At 39.7% G+C, this 23,514-nt stretch overlaps 1 protein-coding gene across 1 annotated transcript in view; it reads left to right on the top strand.

Moving 5' to 3' along the window:
• Nucleotides 1-23,514, top strand: part of LOC308080254 (NACHT, LRR and PYD domains-containing protein 3-like) — a 64,899-nt gene that overhangs the window by 8,020 nt on the left and 33,365 nt on the right. Inside the window, exons 6-13 of the mRNA XM_080422030.1 lie at nucleotides 4,369-4,458; nucleotides 6,200-6,289; nucleotides 10,196-10,234; nucleotides 11,676-11,732; nucleotides 13,245-15,033; nucleotides 17,015-17,188; nucleotides 19,820-19,966; nucleotides 20,150-20,196. Coding sequence (XP_080278156.1) covers nucleotides 4,369-4,458; nucleotides 6,200-6,289; nucleotides 10,196-10,234; nucleotides 11,676-11,732; nucleotides 13,245-15,033; nucleotides 17,015-17,188; nucleotides 19,820-19,966; nucleotides 20,150-20,196 — 2,433 coding nt within the window. The remainder of the gene's footprint in view (nucleotides 1-4,368; nucleotides 4,459-6,199; nucleotides 6,290-10,195; nucleotides 10,235-11,675; nucleotides 11,733-13,244; nucleotides 15,034-17,014; nucleotides 17,189-19,819; nucleotides 19,967-20,149; nucleotides 20,197-23,514) is intronic.

Below are 23,514 nucleotides of genomic sequence, written 5' to 3'. Positions count from 1 at the left end.
GTTTCACCATTGTATTAATAATGGGGGGGGGGCAGACAGTGTTCAGTGGCAGACGTTGCTAAGTGTTTCTCACTGATGTTACAAAGTCAGGGGAGGGGGGTGGGGGGAAGTAAGGGAGCGAGTGGGAGGGAGGGGGGGGCGAGGGGGGGGAGGGAGGTGGGGGCGAGGGGGGGGAGGGGGGTGGGGGGAAGGGCTCTTCTAAGTTCCACTAACAAATCACAACAAATCCAAGGCAAGGTTAATGACATGGGAAGGTTAGAGTCTTTTAATGTTGTATCTTTTAATGTCAGAGGTCTAAACACACCACAAAAACGCTCTAAGGTCCTAGATTACTTACGAAGGAAGAAAATTGACATTGCTCTTTTGCAGGAAACGCATCTTAAACTTGAAGACACCCCCAGAGTTCAAAATAGGTTCTATAAATCAATTGTGGCCTCTTCAGATGGTACACGTACAAAAGGAGTGATGATATTATCAAGGCGCAACATAAATATTACTGTTGATAAGATAGGCTCAGACAGGAAGGGACGTTTGGCATTCTGCTGTACTTCCATTCAAGGCAAAAAAGTTGCATTTGTTAGCATATATGCACCAACCGTTTTTGAAGCTGACTTTTTCCCCTCAATTACTGCAGAACTTCTAAAGTTAAATGATTATCAGTTATATATCGGCTCAGATATGAATGCTGTATTTGATGGCAAAATGGACAAATCCTCTATATCTATGGCATCTGCTCAGGACTCTGCATCTAAGGCCTTAAGTTGTTTTGTAAAAGATCTCCACCTGGTGGATGTATGGAGAGTGCACAACCCCTTTGTGAAGGACTACACTTACTTCTCACCTAGGCATAAAAGTTTTACTCGTATCGATCACATTTTAATTTCCTCTGGCTTGCAGTCCACTGTACATTCAGTAGAATTTTTACCCAGACTTCTGTCGGATCACAGCCCGGTGATGTCTTCATTTGACTACGGAAATATAAAAACTAAGGCTTCAAGATGGAGGTTTAACTGCACTTTGTTGAAAAATGAAGAATTTATTACTCAATTGAGGACGAAACTGGCTGAGTTTATTTCTATAAACAAGGACAGTGTTGCGGATATGACTGTAGTCTGGGCCACGGTGAAAGGGTTTATTAGAAATAATGCAATATGGTTTAGTTCCCATCTACATAAAACCAGACTGCAAAATATTTCCCGGTTGGAACAACAATGTAAGGAGTTAGAAGACACACTTGAAAGGAACTACACCTTGTCTATAGAAAACGAGCTTAAAGTCAAACAAGCAGAATTAAATGATTTATTAAGACGCAGGGCAGAATACATGATTCACATAACTAAACACAAGTACTATGCAGAGGGCAGCAGGCCTAGCCATTTACTGGCACTAACACTTAAACGACAAGAAGCTAATAGGGCTATACCAGCTATTAAATGTGTTAAAAGAGGTGTGGTATCATCAACAGAGGAAATAAATGAGACATTTAAGGATTATTTTAAAGACCTATATACAGAGGGTGGTGTCCCATCAGAGGAGGACTTTACAGAGTTTTTTGAAGGACTGGACTTGCCTAGTTTAACATCAGAGGACACAGAGAAATTGGATGCGCCTATTTCATTAGGGGAATTACTCAAAGCTGTGCGAGATACTAACAAGGGCCGTTCACCTGGTATAGATGGTATCCCAGTGGAGTTGTATTTAGCAATTTGGGAGGTCGTTGGTCCGATATGGTTGGAAACTTTGAACTATGCAATTGAAAAGGGCTTTTTTCATAGAGACCTGAACACAGCTCTTATTACAGTTATTCCAAAACCCGGAAAGGATCACCTGGAGTGTGCAAATTATAGACCAATTTCTTTGATAAATGCAGACCTTAAAATATTTTCAAAAGTTCTGGCCAGCAGGCTGGAGACGGTCATTGGGAAAATAATTAGTCCTGATCAAACTGGATTTATTAAAGGCCGTCTCGCCGCTGACAATATTCGTAGACTCCTCCACATTTTGAGTGCAACAGGCAAGATTCCTCCTGCGTGTGGACTACTGTTTATTGATTTCGAAAAAGCTTTTGATCGCTTGGAGTTTCCCTATATATGGAAGGTATTAGAAAAATTCAAATTTGGAAACCATTTTATCAACATGATTCGAACTTTGTATGCTACTCCATCAGCTCGGGTCAATGTTGGAGGAGGCCTATCAGACTTGTTTGATATAAAACGGGGAGTTAGACAAGGGGACCCGATTTCGCCACTCATTTTTAATTTATCCATCGAACCATTGGCGCAATTGATTAGGAGCTGTGTTCGGATCTCTCCTATTACGGTGGGCACGACGTCACATTCCGTTTCGATGTATGCTGATGACGCACTGATATATATGGCAGATGTGCAGAGATCACTCCCAGTTGTGTTGGAAATATTGGAGAATTTTGGGTACTTTTCAGGTTGTAAGGTTAATTTATCAAAAACTGCATTAATGCTTGTGAATGTGGATCAGTGTGACGTGGCCGTTCCTCCCCAGATCATTGTTACTGACGAAGTGTCTTACTTGGGTATCAAAATTAGTGTTTCTCTATCGGCTATTGCTAAAACAAATTTTTCATTCGTTTCTACAAAAATAGAAGACGATATCAGTAGATGGAAACATCTGCCATCGTCAGTACCAGCGCGTATAGCGGTGGTTAAGATGAATATCTTGCCCCGCATTAACTTCATCAGCTCAATGGTCCCGTTGGCACCCCCAGCGGGATATTGGAAAAAGCTGGATACCTCATTAAGAAAATACATTTGGAATGGTAAAAAGCCGAGCATAAAATGGTCTGTGCTTCAATACAGGAAATCTGATGGGGGATGGGCATGTCCTAATTTCAAACTGTATCACTGGTCATTTGTGTTGAGAAGTCTCAATGTCATGATGGAGGATGATAATACATCTTCATGGAAATAATTGGAGCGTGACTTGTTAACCCCTGTACAATTGAAGGATTTCCTCCTGATGGGTATTTCTACTAGAAAATGTAATCTATACTATGGACCGATTTTTTCATATTTATTACAGGTGTTTAGAACAGTAGAAAGATTCATAGGATTTAAAAGTAAATGGTGTAAAGCAGCTCCAATATGGAATAACAACCACATTTTGTCTGGGGGAAGACCACTTGTTAACAGAAATTGGGAGGAGAAGGGCATTAGGACTCTGCAAGATATTAATGGCTTGGTTAACATTCTAGATTTTCAAGATATAGTCTCAAAATATGGTGTCGATAGGCATTCTCTATTCTTTTACTTCAGAGTGAGATCCGTTTGTAGGGCCAATAGGGTTCCCTGGGGTAACGAGTTAAAAGACCATCCCATTCTTAGCTGGTTTCAGAGAGCTCCTAAACGAATAGTGTCATATTTATATGATCAATTAAATTCTCAAAAATATACAACCTCGGCAGGAATGAAAGCCTGGAACTGTGATATAACAGATTTGGGGCTAGAATTGGACTGGGATGCTATTTGGGACAATGTAGCTGGTGCTTCAAAAAATCCAAATCATCAGTATATACATCTTAAGTTCTGTCACAGAGCATATGTAACTCCCAGAATCAGGCACCGAATGGGACTGGCACCTGACCCGTATTGTACATTCTGTGCCCCAGGAACCTTGGGCTCGTTTGTCCACATGGTTTGGGAATGTCCGGGGATTATGGAGTTTTGGGGAAATGTGTTGGGGACTTTAACAGACTTAATGCGAGTACAACTGCCAATGGATCCGTTTGTACATCTTTTGAATGATGACTCTAAACTGTTTCTTACTGTAAAGTCACGCAAAATCTGGCTGGCAGGACTTACAGCAGCCAAAAAGATTATAGTCCAACGCTGGAAACCTCCACATGACTTATCCAAAACACACTGGCTAAGGAGCTTCTTGGACATTGCCTACCTAGAACTGTCATCGGCCAGGATTAATCATGCCAAACAGGGCACGTTAACACTGTGGACAAGTTTGATATCTGATCTAAAAGACCTACTGATTCGATGAAGTTGTGATCGTGTTGTGTGAATATGTGGAAGGAGGGCGGGGTGGGAAGGGATGGGGGGAAGAAGGGGGGGGAGAGGGGTGGGGGATACTGATGTTTTTATGATTATTGTTTCCTTGAAATGCATTATTGTCTGTAATTTGAAAAATCAATAAAAAATGAATAACAAAAAAAAAAATGTTTAAATGACATGCACTCCAATGACTCCATAGATATGTGTATGTAGTTACAATGGATGGATGGATGGACGGACAGATATTAAAGTGTAAAATATTAGAGTTGCCCCCCAAATCCCCCCTATCACTTGTCATCTCTGGGTTTATATCTTTTTCTTTCTCTCTTTTAAGGAAATACAGTCGTGAGGCGGATTACTGGATGTGTTATTGTTGGTGTCGTCCTTACACTCCTAACGGTGGTGCTGGGTGTGATATTCCGTGGTACGTTTCTCTATTGATTTTAAGTTACATATAACATACAACATGCTTACAGAGTTACTGCTCAATAGCTATACGTACAGCACATGCAATTTCACCAGCAAACATCACATTTAATCTTTAGTTTGTCGCACATTGTACTGCCGTTAATTTTAAGTGCTGTGTGTGTGTGTGTGTGTGTGTGTGTGTGTGTGTGTGTGTGTGTGTGTGTGTGTGTGTGTGTGTGTGTGTGTGTGTGTGTGTGTGTGTGTGTGTGTGTGTGTGTGTGTGTGTGTGTGTGTGTGCCGCACGCTAGGGCTGGGCGATATGGCAACAATTATTACCTTTTTTATTTATTGATCGATAAGCGATATTTATCTTGATATCATGTAATAATGCTGCCAGCTTGAAGAGTTTCCTGATAATGACTAAAGCCTGAAGAAACCAGATGGTTCATTAGAGTTCATTCACTGCTTCTCAAAATTAGGGTTCCAGGGGATCCCCAGCTAAATGTTTGATTGTTGACATGTTTTCTATCTCTGGTACTGGGACCCCAATATACATTGTAAAATCCTCTGTGTTAATTTAACTCTGTGTGTGAACAAATGGGACTACATTTAATGGACCCTTAGCCTTCTGTTAACTCAGAGAGTGCACAAATATAAACCAAATGGTCCATTTGGACCCAGTCTGAAATCTCTGAATTGAACTCACTCAGAGGAGTTTACAGTGTAGCCTAGACTGTGGTTCCACAGATAGAAATCAGAGCAAATGCGGGTCCGTGGCCTAAGGCATATCAAACTTGGAGTTTTAGAAATTAAAAAGGTTGAGAATCACTGAATGAATCTATAGAATATAGTTTAAAAAGATATATACTTAATACTATTAAATTGTAAAAAATACAATACATTATGTAAACTTAGGTGTGCAAACAGGACTTGGTTTAGAATATATTTTACAATAAAACAATCTGTCGAATGGCATCTAATTGTATTTGATTCTCTGTCTGTCATTGCAGACACTGAATTTCCAGCTTTCCACAACATTCTTCAAAGATGAGACAGCACTGTTTGAGTTCCTACCTTAATTTCGATCAGTTTCCATAATATTATTCAACAATAGATGCAAAAGATGCAAAGTTTGTTGTTTTGGTAAAACATCTCTGGCACATGTTGGACTAACGTTAGAACCACATTTATGTGCGTTCGTCGCTGGGATGGGAAGTTGGTAACCTTTCATTTTCGTTCGGATGGTCGTCGGTGGTAGAAAACATTAACTGTTTCACTTCTTGGTTTGCACTGAGCAGAAACCAAACCACTTACTGTAGATATAATGGAAGTCGTGTAACGTTTTGTCAACAATCTCCTCACCTTTGGAGGATAATAGTTCACTTTAACACTCGTTTAATGTCCACCTGTCCCACTCATCCTTTCCTCCTCTCCGCTGGTAGCTGTTCTGGTTCAACATAAATAATGCATCTCAGTAGGAAATTAGCGTGTACTTTGAAATGCAAGCCAAAAGCAGCAGTCTGACTAGTTGTTTATTTCTGCTCTTTTATAGGCTTTGATTTATCCATATCAAGTATTAATGCTGACGTTTATCATCCTTATCAACGTACATTTGATCACGATTCACTATCAAGATCGTTTTTTCTCCCAGCTCTAGTGTGTGTGTGTGTGTGTGTGTGTGTGTGCCATCAATTAAAACCACATATCACTGTCATGTTATGTAATTATGTTATCACTTTGTTTGCATTTCATCTCAGATTATATCAAGGGAAAGTTGCCTGAGTCTGTGAGGAGGATGCTTGGTCTTGTTGTGTTGTCTCCCCATGGATCCGACTTTTCTCTTAAAGGTGAGTGAGTTTGAGAACTTTATTTGATCAGTTGTGACCTGGTCTGGAGTCGAACATCCAACAAATATATAATAATAATTCTAAAATAGTATAGTCATTATGAAAATAATAATAGCAATAATAGGGATGAGCATAACAACCATAACAGTCTGCTCTCACAGAATACATTGACTTTGTTTTTTTTAATACACCGCAGCAGCCTGACAAACAAACAGACACGTTTGTCTCTCAGGCCTTAAAGACTGTTTGTTGTGAGTCGGCACCCGTCCTTCCTTTCATTAAACTATTTAATTGTCAGTAGAGCACGCTTAAAGGGATATTTCACTTTCAAATAAAATAAACATTAAAAATAAATATTTTTAGAAAATGAAAAAAGTTTTGGCAAAATCACGGCCCCCTCACACATTAGTAGGATACTCTAATGCGTGAGGGGGCCGTGGTTTTTCCATTACTTTTTTCATTTATTTTGTATATATTTTTTAAATGTTTATTTTATTTGAAAGTGAAATATCCCTTTAACTCGGGACTTTTGGCCTATAGTATTTGGATACTATAATGGCAGGATTTATAGACTGTCAAATGTCTATAATCTATTTCCCATACAGTATATTCAACTTTGTTGAATATACTCTAAATGCATTGTCAGCAACCTCTCACACCAAAGTGCTGTTTCTAACTTAACTGTAGCTGTTATGTTCTCCTACACTTGCATCTTTTGCCTGGCTCCCGTTGTCATCTCCATGAAGAGTAGGTCAAATGGACGTACATGGATCAGTCAGCATAATCTTTCTTGTGGTGTCTTTTATCTTTAGCACATATCCTTATATGACCATTTAAAATAACATCTCTGGGTATAAGAGGTGTCCAAGATGACACCTCAGGGAGCTTCTTCTGTTGCCCTGGAGGGCTTGGGACGGGGCTTGTCAAGTTGTCATTCTAGCTTAGCAACCTAGACTGGCTTGCTCTGATGCTGTATTTCAGAGAGTTGCTATAAAGTGAGAATACTTGTTGTTAGTAATCATAGTGTTACATTTCAATAAAGCAGCGATACCTCACAGCCTGTGAGCAGAGTGATCCTCTTTTTGCCAGACCCAAGGGGTCGGGCTTACATGAGGCTTTGTATCTGTTTTCTCCATACATGGTATGTCACTTTGTCCCCCGGCCCTAGCCAAAAAAGTCTGTCCCTCTTTCGTCATAGAAGGGACATAGAAGGGACACACGTCATGCGAAGCCCGGCCATTCAGATTTCAACCACTAGGGGTCTGGCAGTACCAGGTCTCCTGGTTCTTTTTAATGGACACCTGCAGTGGTTGTTTAGGTTTATGATTTGAACTTCCACATCAAATTATACTTAATCTGAACTGGTAGGCAAATGTATTTATTCATGTATCACTGTCAGAACTGTTGGTTAAGAAAATGAATCACATCCAGGGCCTGTATTCATTTAGCATCTCAGACTTGTAGGAATCACACTGAAAGTTTGACTAAACAAGATAAAGTCTAAACTAGAAAATGTGCTCCTCGGAGCACAAGTCTCCGCCAGCAGACCCGCAGTTGGGTCTTTGTCCAGGAGACTTACAATATCTATCGTTGCTGTGTACTTTGCAGGTTTTAACTCTGCCACTGATTCTCTGTAGAGCATTCGTTCACAGGAGAAACAGACATAATTTGGTCCACTTTCTTTAAGAATGCGGCAGCAGCTTCATCAACTTCTAGTTCTTGTGATCTGTAGCGTCTCTTCTTACTGGTGTTATGTGCTTGTTGATGTTGTCTTTCATTACTTGAATACTGTGACCAGTGCCTTCTTTTCCTTTCGATGTTCTTTACAGACTCTTGTACTTTTTCTTCCAGAGATTGTAGCAATCTTTGCTGTGTCATGTTGTCAGCATTTGTGGCTCGTCTTTGTTTTTTGTCATTTAGGGATTCTTTGTCTCTGTTTAGTGTTCTTTCTCTCTGTTTCTTAGCTTTGGCCTTCTGCGCCTTTGCTTCTTCATCAGGTTTCAGATGCTGATTTGCTGCTTCTTCAGTTTGCGTAATGGGAGATAGTTTCATTGTGTGATCTCAGCCTCTCCTGTCTAAGCTATTTATATATTTATATTACATATTGTGATGTCACGTGAAACTGACCAATGTTAGGTGTTCTCAGAGGGACACACACACGCACGGACGGGTGATTTGTACTGGAAGGTACTGTTCCAATCAAGACTGATTGATCCTGTCTTACCTCACTTCAAAAACATTGGCTTTTTGAAGTGACACACATATTAATAGGATTTTATTTCGTCATGCGTCCCTCTAGCTAATCAAAAGCATTGGTGTCAACATATTGTCACGTGTCACGTGGAGCTTGACCAATGTTAGCTTGGCTAGGAGGGGGGGGGACACACAGCGGGACGAAGCGAAAACATACTCTCCGCCGGAGGCATGGTTACCATGCAATAACAGCATGGTTACAATGTGGCCAGACTATGACATCAGTACTATGACATCAATCATCTCCCTATTTGGGTAAAGTTTCAGCACAATTCAACCCCCATAGTACAACACTAACTAACTAACATGGGAGCCAACCCAGGACACTGCCAGAAAAGGAAAGAGGTGCATCACCTGCATAGACACTGAGGCCCAACAGTGGACCAAACAACACTGCAGAGTTAAAGACCCTGATGCTTGACAGGAGGGTGTGAAGGGCAGCGATTCAGGAGTCCTGAGTTGGTGTTGGCTAGTCCGTACTCTCACATCGCATAAAACTTAAGTTCTAAAACATGAAATAATATTCATAATAAGTGAAGGAAATGTGGAAGGTATTTCCTTGCCCTACTGGCAGCAGGCATAAGAAATGTGACACTGATCAGTCCAGGTGTTTGTGAGATTAGCCCTGAAAAGACCCTCTTTTAGACTGCCTCCTATTTTCATCGTTCCTGACGTACATCGTTCCCAACTTGTGTGGTACCAAGTCTGTTAGGATACATAAAGTTGGCTGGTGGGGAAATGAATTAATGTGTATTATCAGACCCCAGGTGTGTGACAGTGGCTTTTAGAGGAAAAATAATACTGCACCTAATAAGATATAAGATGCATCTATAATATTTGTATGGCATTTTAAAAAGATGATCTAAAGAATTTCCTTTCCCTCTTCATAGTATGATGATGTACAATTCTGTTGTAATAATATACTTTATTCACATTCTAGGCAGACTGATTGAATAGCGTGTGTGCTTACGGATGTGCATGTATTTATGTGCGTATGATACGTCTAGGTGCTGCAGTCATAGCAGAGATGTGGGAAGCAGACATAACTGGCCTTCAATTTAGCATTACTTTGAATATTTACTATGAAATAGTATAGCAGGGTTACTGTTGTGACAACAAGTTAGGTGACAACAAGAAACCTGAATTATCCTGTCATAGAAGGTTAATCACAAAAAATTATTACATTTCTATCCAAACGATATATTTTGATACGTTTGTGTTAATATAAGTGTTATAAGTTTTCCCATGCAGCACATCTGTCCTTCCTCAGAATGTGAACACATCTGCTGGGAACTACTCCTAACATGTTAGATCAGCTCTTGAGCTCTCGTACATTCTGGTGGAGACAGGAGCTTCATCCTAACAAATGAATATTGACAACATGCTCCTACTACTGTATGTAAAAACCTCATGAGAGGCTTGATCAACACGGGCCCCGGACTGACATCACTGCAATAAAACAGAGTTCTAAAATAGTGTGAAGTGACCTTTCAGTGGCTGGTATATCTGACAGTTCACTGCCAACATCTGGGTAATCTCCTCACTTGGCAAAAACAACAGAAAAATAGAACATAAATGAGCCTGAAGCTGGTGTTGATTTCATAATTGACTGTAATCATGTGAAGTGAAACTGATCTTTTCCTCTCAACTCAGTGGTCACAACGTATGATGCATCTGATGAAGAAAATGAAGGTAAGTCCTGATGGTTTCTATCTATAACATGCAGAAGTGACTATAGTCATCTTACAATCTTTTTCTACCTATTTCTTATTTTGCTGCAGCCACCTCAAGTGTGACAACAAAAAAACAACATCAGCATTCAGAATTAATTGTAGATCGCTTTCATAAAACATAAGTGCTTTTCGTGCATTTACCGTATTTGATAAAAAATATGCATCACATATAGGGCTGCAATGATTATGGCCAAAATAATATTCCCGATTATTTTGATCAATATTGAGATCTCGATTATTCATCACGATGAATAATAATAATAATAAATATTATTATTTATATTATTATAATTATTATTAGTAGTATATTATTAAGATATGAAATAAATTCCAGTGACACATTAGTGACAGTGATAGTTTAGTGACAAAAATATTGTTATTGCACTGTCACATAAACATAAGACACACATTCATGTTGTGCTACTGTGTGTGCATTACTGCTAATGTACACATTTTTTAATCAAAATGAAATGCGTCCTCCTTATTCACCTACTGTAAATTATGTACATCTCAGAATGAATACCAAAACTTAACACTAAATTATATCAACAGAGCACTGCTTTCACTTGTGCCATGTTCCATGTGTGCCATGTTCCTGCTAATTAACACATCTTTGCAGACTTAAATAGTCATACTGTTTGTATGTACTTAAGTGCATCTTCAATAAGCAAAATATAAAGTCTTTCACGCCATTCATTGTACCTTCATTGTGGGGGTGAATAAAACTGTTGAACTTCACTAGATCCTTACATTTTTACTGATATACTTCGTTGTACGACAGTGCTGCACGCCAAAAATAGATGATCTACAAGCTCGCAGTGCGTCGCAAGCTTGTAGATCTAATCATTTTGGTGCGCGACACCGCCGTACAATGAAGTTTAAATACGTGTAAACATTAGCCAGAGGAGGGGGAGAGAGAAGGAGACACAGCTGATTGCATCGTTGGAAAACAGCGCCGCTTCCATCCAGTCCTTCAGCATTCACATTGATGAATATTATTAACACATGGCTATGAATGTGTACGGGAATCTTCCACATTGTAAGTCTTAAACGTGCAGGAATCAATGAAGTAATCCCCGCAATCAAATCTCCTCCAAGAATCCAATCCAAGAGAAATACAGTGAATTTTAAAAAGGAAAACACGTACTGTGAAGGCAGGAGCTCAGCTTAGGAGGACAGGTCCTGTGCTCAGACCTCCACATGAAGACTGGTCTGCTAAACGGACATTTCTCCATCTGTGTTTTCCTTTTTAAAATTCACTGTATTTCTCCTGGATTCAGAGCTCCAATTATCACACCCAGAGAACAGCCTCTCATTTGTTCATGTAAATAAAGTGTGTGTGTGTGTGTGTGTGTGTGTGTGTGTGTGTGTGTGTGTGTGTGTGTGTGTGTGTGTCATAGAAATTCCACGAATGACAGATGATCCAACATCAAACGTGAACAGTGAGTCATCACATGGTATGTCTGTTTCTCTTCTGTATACCTGTCTATGGTTTATGTCATTCTTTTAACTGATATTTCTTAATTATTTTTATTTGCTTATCTTTGTCTCTTTATATCATTCTTTCACCCCTCACTTTCCCTCTTCTCCACCCCCCCCCCACAGATATGTTTGTATTTTGTTCTGTGGCATTATCTCTTGATCTCTCCTGAATTATGTTGGAGACAGAGGAGCTCCTTCCTAAAACAACTATTGACTGACAACATTCTCCTTATGACTGAGCTGCTTATTTCATGCTGTAATTGTTAGATTCACAGTCTGTCCTGTTCACTGCTTCTCAGTCTGTGTCTGAGTTTAACCCATTTAGACCTGAGGCCCATTCTAAAAACGCCTTCTAAATCCTGACCTAAGTTTTCTGAAACACTTCAAATATTTATAAAAAAATGACAAAACAATTATGTTGCTATATACTGTACATAGCAACAAGAACCCCAAAAGGGATTCCCGGATTGAAAGTTATAGTTACGTATAGGGGTTCCCGGTCTAAATGTGTTCAGAGTTTAATCATGTCACTGTAGTGCTAAATGTTGTTTTAATTAGAGACATTGCTGTCTTTTCCATCTTGACTTCTACTTCGTTTAATTCTCAGTTGATGAATTGAATATGTAGGACCACAATGGAAACAAGTCCCCAGGTAATTTTTGCGTTGTCCTTTCAAAAAGTCCTAATATTACGATCACTCTTGATTGTCACCTGTTGCTGCACCTTCCTGCTATCAGCTGTCAAGTAACAACACCTCCTTGCTGTTTCTGTGCATTTAGCATCCTGAAAGCTCTTCCTAAGAACCTTCTCCCTCCACTGCTTGCTTGGCATGAGCTTTACGGGGCTTTCACGAGTCTGTTATTTCTTGTCATTTGTTGGTATGGAAACCTTGGCGTTTCCATACCATAGACAGAAAAATGCTAGCAAAGTTGTGGGGGTAAAATTTAGCTGTCTGAGGTTATACTGTGTGTGTGTGTGTGTGTGTGTGTGTGTGTGTGTGTGTGTGTGTGTGTGTGTGTGTGTGTGTGTGTGTGTGTGTGTGTGTGTGTGCACACGCGCTCACGCACACGCAGCCATAGTAACAGTACCTAATATATCACAATATACCTAAGTAATCACAATAGCAGTCACATCAATATGACTAATATTATGATTCGAATTATCGCTTGACAGGCAAACATTGTGGTGTTTAATCCACTAATGTTAGTCAACAGAAATGTGTGATTGATGTGTTGATAATTGTAATTCAATGTGATTAATTGTGAATACTAGTGATTAATCACACAACATAAGAACAGCCCTGTTCTTAAATTGATGTTTGGTCAATGATTTTGACAATCTGACATCAAATGGAAGACTTCCGTAGCTCAGCAACTACAGCAGCAGACACAATCCCCTTTTAACTTTAGCATTACCAAGGTCTCATTTGAAGACCACATTTACGGTATCATGCATTTACTGATGTCCTCTTTTCTTTTGTCATTTAGAATCTCTTGCTGCTGTGTGCAAGCGACAACTCAAGTCTAAACTGAAGAAGAAGTTTGAGCATTTGTTAGAGTGGATCACAAAACAAGGAAACCCAAAACTTCTGAATGAAATTTTCACAGAGGTCTACATCACAGAGGGAGAGAGTGGACAGGTCAACAAGGAACATGAGGTCATACAGATTCAAACAGCATCTAAGAAAACACCAGAAACAGCAATCAAGTTAATAGACATTTTTATGCCTTTACCTGGACAAGATCAGATCAGAACAGTGATGACAAAGGGAGTGGCTGGCATTGGTAAAACAGTCTTAACTCAGAAGTACACTTTGGACTGGACAGAAGACGAAACCTGCCAGGATATCGACTTCATATTTCCATTCACTTTCCGAGAGCTGAATTTGGTGAAGGACAATATTTACAGCTTGGTAGAGCTTATTCATCACTTTCTTGGTATAACCAAGGAAGCAGGAATCCGCATCTTACAAGAGTCCAAAGTTGCGTTCATCTTTGATGGCCTTGATGAGTGTCGGATTCCTCTCTCATTTGAGAAAAATGAGATATGTACTGATATCACAAAGCCAACCTCAGTGGACTTCCTGCTGACCAATCTCATCAATGGAAACCTGCTTCCATCTGCTCGTATCTGGATAACCACACGACCTGCAGCAGCCAGTCAGATCCCTAAGGATTGTGTTGACAGGGTGACAGAGGTGAGAGGGTTCACTGACCCCCAGAAGGAGGAGTACTTCATGAAGAGATTCAGTGATGATGAGAACCAGGCCAAAACAGTCATCTCACACATCCAGACATCACGAAGCCTTCACATCATGTGTCACATCCCAGTCTTCTGTTCGATCAGTGCTGCAGTTCTGGAGGTCATGTTGAAAACAAAGAACAAAGGAGCGCTGCCAACGACTTTGACTAATATGTACAGCCACTTCATAGATGTTCAGTCCAAACACAAGAATGTGAAGTATTCTAATTGTAAGACAGACAATCGTAAGGCCATTCTGTCTTTGGGGAAACTGGCGTTTGAACAACTGGAGAAAGGCAACCTGATCTTCTATGAATCAGACCTGAAAGAGTGTGGCATAGACGTCAAAGATGCAGCATTTTACTCAGGACTGTTCACACAGATGTTTCAAGAGATGAAGCGTGGGTGGAGCAAGGAAACAGTCTTCTGCTTTGTCCATCTGAGCGTCCAGGAATTTCTGGCTGCTGTTTATGTCTTTCAACATTTCATCAACACAGGTGTCAACCTACTGTCAAACCCAGAAACAACAGAAACAACATCTGTGCTGTCCAAGCTATTTAGAGGCAAACCCAAGCTAAACCACCTCTACCAGAGTGCTGTAGACAAGGCCATACAGAGTCCAAATGGACACTGGGACCTGTTCCTCCGTTTCCTGCTGGGCCTCTCAGTGAAAACCAATCAGACTCTTTTAAAAATACTGTTGGGACATACAGTACGTAAGTCACAGGCCAATCGGAAAACAGTCAAGTACATCAAGGAGAAGATCAGAGAGAATCCCTCTTCAGAGAGAAGCTTCAATCTGTTCCACTGTCTGAATGAGATGAATGATGATTCTCTAGAGGAGGAGATCCAACAGTACCTGAGCTCAGGAAGTCTCTCTACAGAAAAACTCTCTCCTGCTCAGTGGTCAGCTCTGGCCTTTATGTTGCTGTCAACAGGAAAGGAGCTGGATGTGTTTGACCTGAAGAAATACCAATCTTCAGAGGAGGCTCTTCTGGGGCTGCTGCCAGTGATCAAAGCCTCCAATAGAGCTCTGTAGGTGAACTGATAACTGGACACATTTAATGTATACTTTTTCTGTTATAGGAAAGAAAATACAAGAATTTAACCACTTAAGTCCTATAGCAAATAGCAAAAATTGCTGACCTACAACCTGTTGCTTCATGATTTGTTGTGGGCTTGTAGATCAGCTATTTTAGAAAAATGAACAAAATAGGGATGGAAGGGTTAAATTGATGAATTGATTGATTGAGTTGGCCTCTAAGAGAACTGAGGAGAAAATCAATTTAAATCAGTGGAACTTTTCATAAACTAGTTCAGCTTATCCAAGAAAATTAGGAACCTTGCTCAAACATAGACTAACATAAAGTAATAAAGTGTGTGTGCGTGCGTACGTGTGTTTGCGCACGTGTGTGTGCATAGGCGGCGGATGAGCCTGACTTTTGGGAAGGCTAATATTTGACCTACTATTATTATACAGTGCCAGGATGAAGTGACTGACCATGAAATCAAATTATTTGATTTAACCATGCTCCAAAAAAGGCTAAATAACATTACAAGGCTTCCATTTCAATATCAAACACATCCATTAATCAGAATGATTAATAGTTGGGGAATGCTTGTAGGAAGCTCTGTCTGCCTGTCTTTCTTCCCTCGTTTATCTTCTGTCTGTGTGGATTGCTATGGGGGGATGGAAATATTTATATTTACAACCATAAACGGCAGCTAAAGTTTTTTGTTCTTCTTTATATCTGTCAGTCTGTCTGTCTATTGTAGTATATTGTACAAGTGTGAAACATAGTTGGAAGGTCCAGACAAGTACAAGTTCCTTAAGTTGGTTTATGGGATAAAAAAAGAGCACAGGAGTACAGGAGTCAGTCTTGCTGCATGGTGTAGCCATTGGAAGGGGCCGCGTACCAAGAGGCGGTTTCTTTGTCCTTCTCTCTATTTATATGCAGTGTGTACGTACGTGCACGGAGGTGTGTGTGTGTGTGTGTGTGTGTGTGTGTGTGTGTGTGTGTGTGTGTGTGTACAAGATGTCAGTAATTATTCGGATCTGTCACGATGGAATGTGATTCCTGTCCTCTCAGTATATGTATTGTGTCTCTCTTAACCAGTTGAATGCATGTATGTCCATGTGTGTATCCAGATACTACACTATCAATCTCTGTTCCGTTCAGTGTTGTTTTAAATGTCGGGACTGACCACTTTTCTTTTATAATAATAATAATAAACTTTAATTATATAGCGCTTTTCTAAAACAATGTTACAAAGTGGTTACAATGCCAAGATAAAAGCCATCCATACGGATAAACAACAACAGTCAATTAAAATGATATAATATGATAGAAAAAAATATTAAAATCAACACAATTGAGAAACATAATTTGCAAGGCAAAGGTAATAAAATATAAGGATGAAGTTAGTGTGAGTCGCAGGTTCCAGCTAGCGTTACCTCCCACACCCGGGGCATAGCTCCTCGCTGTAGGCTTACAGATAGCAGGTGATTCGGTGTTAGTAGAAAGAAAGTTGTGTCCGAGCTACATTGGGCGTGAAAATGCGCGTCTGTGTGTGGAATATATTGTGCATGTTAGGGCTGGTAAATTAATATTCGAATTTCGAATGTTCCTCGAATATGGGGGAAAAAAATAATATTCGAGTATGAAAATTAATATTAGAATTAAAACATTTTTAAACATTAAAAAATAATAATTATGTGACAGGGACAATACAAAACATTTATCAAGTTATAAAGACAAACAAAATGTTTTATTGGATCTGAGCACTTGATACATTGTTTTTGTATTGTCCCTGTCAAATAAACATTAATACTAACTAGTGTTTGACTTGAAGAAATACCAAGCTTCAGAGGAGGCTCTTCTGATGCTGCTGCCAGTGGTCAAAGCCTCAAAAAGAGCTCTGTAGGTGAACTGATAACTTGATACATTTAACATAAAAGGTCATCTTTATATTACATGATATTAAATATATGATTTTATAACTTTGTTCTCTTCAGCCTGAGTGGCTGTAACCTATCAGAGAAATGCTGTGAGGCGTTATCATCTGCTATCAGTTCCAAGTCCTCCATCCTGAGGGAATTGGACCTCAGCAACAACGATCTACAGGATTTGGGAGTCAAAGAGCTCTCTGGTGGACTGGGGAGTCCAGACTGTAAACTGGAGACCATCAGGTCAGTATTCCTTAACCTTTTCAAGCAATTTCAGCTGGTGCATGTGTATATATATTAAATATATGATTTTATAACTTTTTTCTCTTCAGCCTGAGGGAATTGGACCTCAGTGTGTGTGGGATTGTCACATCACAGGTTTACAGGTGTAAAGAAGAGGGTGACAATTGTTTGTGTGAGATAGAGGTAGAATAAGAGCAGGAGAGAAAGGAAACAGTATAGAAACGGGTCAAAAATGTAATCAAAGAATATATATGTACATAATACTGTTTAGATAGCATATAGTAGCAGGTATGTTTAGAACATTAGCATCATATATACTTCCTAAATTTCTTTATCTTTTTCAATGTATCCCGACTTTTATTGCAAAATCTTTAAAAAAAAAAATTGGATGGCATTATTTCGGAATTTATTTGGAATAAAAAAATGCCAAGGCTGCGCAAGACTATCTTAGAGAATCCAAAACAACTCGGTGGAATGGCACTGCCAAATGTTTTATTTTATTACTGGGCCGCTAATTTTCAAGTTATACTGTATTGGCTACAAGACTACGACTTAAACTCGTCCCCTGACTGGTGGCTTATGGAATCTTCTTCCTGTACCCCTGCATCCCTGACCGCCTTAGTATGTGCTCCCACGATTGCGTCAATATAAAATTTTTCCCGCAATGTTGTAGTTAAGTCAACTCTCAAGATTTGGACTCAGTTTAAGCGCCATTTTGGTATTCAATTATTCCCATTAATAACCCCTTTATGTGCGAATCCTTTATTTCCTTCCTCCTTACAAGATCGGGCATTTAAAATCTGGTATGATCATGTCATTAAGTCAGTCAGAGATTTGTTTGATGGTGGCACCTTTGCTTCTTTTCAACAGATTTCTAGGAAGTATAATCTGCCCAGAACCCACTTTTTCCGGTATTTGCAAGCCCGTGATTTTGTTCGTAGGAAATGTTTCGTTTCCCGACTATTCCACCTAATTCACCCGTAGACACACTTATAGCATCTGCTCCTGTTACCCTTAAGGGGAAGATATCCTTGCTTTATACCACATTATTTGATCTTCATTTACCATCAACCACTGCATATAAAACCCTTTGGGCCGAAGATTTGGGGGAGGATATTCCTGACGCAACCTGGAAAGACAGTATGGATCGTGTTCATAGTTCATCAATATGTGCGAAACACGGGGTATTGCAATGTGAATTCTTTCACCGAGTGTACTGGACCAAGGTCAGGTTAGCCAGGATTTATAATGATGTTGATCCAACGTGCGATAGATGCCACCAGGCTCCAGCTAATCTTTTCCATTATGTTTTGGACCTGTCCTTCCTTACACTCCTATTGGTCATCTATATTTGATACTATTTCGGATGTTTTACAGATGCCCATAGATCCATCCCCTATTATCTCCATTTTTGGCGTTCTCCCTGAGACCATTTCTCTGCCCAAATATCAATCAGACTTTGTTGCTTTTGTGACTCTGTTGGCGAGACGTCTTATTTTGACCCATTGGAAGAAAACATACTCACCCTCCCATTCCCGCTGGATTTGTGATATACTATACTTTTTAAAATTAGAAAAAATTAAATACACATTGCGTGGCTCTATCTCAAAATTCTATAAGGCATGGCAGCCTTTTCTATCGCACGTTGACAATCTTGCACTTGATCCCCCAACGGAACCTGAATGAATCTGTAACCTGCATATATGGAAGTAACCAATCTGATGTATGATGAACCCTTGGTGTATACCTGCTTATCACCTCACTGACATGTACAATTGCTTTCAACGACCTATGCTTAACTCGATGTAGCGTTTATAGACCATGGACTGTTTTCCATATATATACATGTTTTTGGAGATTTTACGTTGTGTATTTGTTTTGTTGTCTGTTGTTGTTTTCTTTTGTGAGTGTTGTCTGTTTGTTTTTGTTTTGTTTTGATGTTGTTTATATCTTACTCAATTTATCACTTTTCTTACTGATATTAGTCTAATAATAATAATAATGAATTGCATTTATATGGCGCTTTTCTAAGTACTCAAACTTACTCAAAGCGCTTTACAATGGTTCATTCATTCATACAGGGGGGGGGCATTGGGAGGTGCCAGCGTCCCCACTTTTCCCACATTCACACACCAATGGTGGCAAGCTAGCGCCGACCGAATCATTGGAGGCAATGTAGGGTTTAGTGTCTTGCCCAAGGACACTTCGACATGTGGACAGGAGGAGTTGGGATTCGAACCGCCGACCCACGGATCAATGGACGACCTGCTCTACCTCCTGAGCCACAGCCGCCCTATATAATTAACAGTCTATCCTGTTAATTATTTGTATCACTGTTTGGAGATACTCTGTCTATTTGCCTATTTGCTTCAGTAAATGTCTGTACTACATATGAGTATGTAAAAGAAAAAAAAAGAATAAACAAAACGTAAAAAAAGAAAAAAAAAGAACATTAGCATCACATCACATGCAGGTGTGTTCATGTCCTTTAGAATATTAACATCATTGTGTGTGTGTGTGTGTGTGTGTGTGTGTGTGTGTGTGTGTGTGTGTGTGTGTGTGTGTGTGTGTGTGTGTGTGTGTGTGTGTGTGTGTGTGTGTGTGTGTGTGTGTGTGTGTGTCGCACTATAGGTTGTCAGGCTGTCTGGTCACAGAGGAAGGTTGTTCTTATCTGGTCTCAGCTCTGAGATCCAACTCCCATCTCAAAGTGTTGGACTTAAACTACAATCACCTAGGAGACACTGATCAACTCTCTGCTCTACCACTGGAGGCTCTCAGGTATGGAGAGACCTGCTGCCACTCAAATGTGTTCTAGTATGTTTAGAGTATAGAAATCATACTGTGATGATGTATAGCAATGTTTAATGTTTGATGGTGAACATTGTTATCAATCATGGTTTCTATTATTTAGTTACAGTAGTAGAATATACAGGCCTGACTTTGTCTCTCCTTCACCCTCAGTGTCAAACATGGTGGAGAGAAGATGCTGAAACCAGGCTTAAGGAAGTGTAAGTGTGTATTCTGTTTTATTCTTGAAATCAGATGAATTTAGATGAACAGCTCATATACACAGCAGCATGTGACATTACTTCATTCACATCCTACTGTGAATTAAGATGATAATAAGCACAACTTTAATACATTGCTACAACCAAAATGATACAGAATCTTACTTCCTGGGTTTTATTACAAATTACCAGCTTAGTATTGGGGTGAACCCTGCCTACCTGTGGTGTCCACATACTGTAGGATTCTAGAATTATACACTAAGGTTGATATATTCATCAAGCTACTGAGTACCTACTTCTCAAAGCTTTCATCACTTCCTCTCTGAATGCAAACCCTCTGGCCTATAAGAGCACACAAAACAGAAGTACTTTAATTAACTCATTGACTGCCAGAGTTAAAACCTCGTTCATAGCAGCCCTTGCCAGCGATTTTCGTGTTTTTTTGTTTCGTTATTTTGTTAATTCACATATAGAAAGTCTAGCTGGACAGTTGAATCGTTTTGATCGTTCCACCACTAGAGAGCAGCACATACCAGCTTGATCGCCTCTCGATCACACTCGCCCCCCCCCCCCACACCCACTCACACAGTCAAACACATGAACCGGAAGTGAAATGTCTCAGATTCTGTGATCGGCGAAAATTACGATGTGATACACAACGGGGATGACTGTTCGTCACCCAGACCGTAGATTATAGGAGGGGAGGTCTCCGATCGTTTTTCATAGCGTGTGAAAAACCGTTTGTTTCCCTATTATGGTCGAAAATGACTGGGGGGAAAAATGTAAAACCGGAAACGGAACCCAAGTCATGAAACCGGATGCAGTGGTGGTTGAAGTAAGTGGAACCTGAAACTTAGCCTGATTCATAACAGAATAGCGTGATCAGAGCATAAAGATCAATAAAGACCATAGATCGCATTAATGCGATCCTGGCGGCCAGGCGCGCTATTTATTAGATCGCATTAATGCGATAATGGCGGCCAATGACTTAATGGTAGCTTCTCTCAAATGAAACAAGTGTTGATATAGGTTTAAATCAGGGGTGTCAAACTCATCTCAGGGCACAGGCCAGACTGAGTGAAATAGATATGCTATTTGTTATTTTTGAAAGGTTTTGCCTATAATGACATGCCCAACATAGTGACTCCTCCAGGTTGAAAGTGGTTAAAGGGATAGGTTTAGGTCATATTTGAATTTGCATAATTCTATTCAATATTTTGTTTATTTCTATTGGACATGCAGTTACACATTCATATCTTGTACATTTTTATTACATTAATTCTGCTCTCATTATTTAAACATTAAATCTGATCATAAAAAGTAACTGTACTTGAGTATCCTTTCTACTAGATACTTACTGAAAGAACTATTTGGATGGCGACGTTTACTTCTACTTTAGTCATTATTATTAAAGTAACAATACTTGAGTACAGTTTTTGTCTACTCTACCCCCATCTGCTTATTAGGAAATATAGTCAGTGGGGGAAAGTACATTGACTCAAGTACTGTAGTTAGTACAATTTTGAGGTACTTTATATTTCTACTCCACTACTCTACATCTCTCACAAATATTGTACTTTTTACTTCACTACTATATTTGACAGCTTTAGCAACTACTGTAGTTACTTTGTAGATTTAGAGACTGTTAGTTTTTTATTTAAGAGGGTTTCGTGTTTGTTTTTTTCCTTGTGGGTGCTCGGGTAATGTGAGCACCCACGGGAGACAGCGAGCACCCACTGGGAATGTGGTGGTCGTACGGTTAAAATGCTTTGTAGCGTGGCGCACTGCAGGATGCATGATACCCGGTCTTGAGCGTAAATCTGAAGGGATGTCTTCAAAGTCTGATTATTAAGTCCTTGTGCCAGTTATCATCAGCCAATAATCAAATTGCAAAACTTGAAATGTAGCCTACATTTACTTCTCTCGCTTTCTGTCTGTTTCTCTTTCTCACTTTCTGACTTGTCTCTCAAAGCCGTAGAGAGAGAGAGAGAGAGAGACCGAGAGACAGAGTGAGAGAGCGAAGCAGACAGACAGACAGACAGACAGCCTGCCTCTGATGAGACAGTGCTGGAGCTACAGTAAATAAATAATAAAGTCAACAGTCTTTCGGGAGGGAGGCTAAATGTTTTCTACTGCCGTGTGGATTACCATGTGTCCAGTAGGCTATCAACTACCATTTCAGATCAAAGCCTTTGTTCATAAACCAAAGTGATTGAAACTTACTTGGAGTTACAAAGCGATCGATCATTTCCCCCTGAAGCCTCTTGTTTATATATTAGCCTAATAATTAGATTCTGTGGCGGCCAGCAACAGGCTATATGTAGGCTATATGAAGCATATATGTTGAATGAATCCAACAGGATAAAGCAGGCTAAATGAAGTGCTGCGGCAGCTGTCAGTCTGTCTAATCAGCACACCTCTCGTCCTCACATCAAAGGCATTGCTCATTCCAAATTAATATGTTAAATCCAATCAATAACTGCTGAGTGGGACAGTCACTTTGAAAAACAGAATGAGCCCAACTGCTGTGAAAAGGTAGAATTGTTGTTCATGAATTATAGCCAATAATATTTAATGAAGAGAAAAAGGGGCAGCTGCTGCTGTTCATTAAAATGTTGGGCTCACAGTTTGTCACATACTGTATTTCCCGGGCCGAACTGCATACAACAGATATACACAGGGACCCCTCCAGTGTTCATTTACAGGTGTTAATTTAACTCTGGGACTGTAACCAAATGGACCTGTGACACGTCCCTAGCGCTTTTGTACGTACAGTTCCAGTTTTAGTAGATTTCATTCACCTGTTTGATTCCCATACTTTAGCTCACATTCCTCCAAACACACCTGATTTTAATTACAGAGCTACTCGTCCCCCGCCCGCCGGCCACTCGCAGCCCTGACACACATTTAACACACACACACACACACATTTAACACACACACATTTAACACACACACACCCATTTAACACACACACATTTAACTAAAAAGTGTTGCTGTCTCAGTTTGTTGAAGAGAAACACATTTTCATAATGCTGAATTATAGAGCTTCAGCTGATAAAGTAACTACATGTAAGAGATTGCACATAGCCTAGTCATACAGTAGCCTACATGTGAACAACAAGCCGCTGGCTTTATTGTGTTGTACAGTATGATATAAGCATAATACAATTATATACATTGGAATATATTGTGACACTTCATCTGTCTCAAAAGCTAAGCATAGTTAATGTGTCTCTGTGCATGCCTGAATGCAGAGACTGTTATAAAGTACTGTGATGACAAAGATGATTATGTTTAAAATATGTATTGTATTTA

The sequence above is a fragment of the Gymnoscopelus braueri genome (genome assembly GCF_963280865.1).
Source record: "Gymnoscopelus braueri genome assembly, chromosome: 24".
NCBI classification, from domain to species: domain Eukaryota; kingdom Metazoa; phylum Chordata; class Actinopteri; order Myctophiformes; family Myctophidae; genus Gymnoscopelus; species Gymnoscopelus braueri.
Note: the sequence above shows the minus strand (reverse complement) of the source record. Positions and strands in the feature narration are given on the sequence as shown.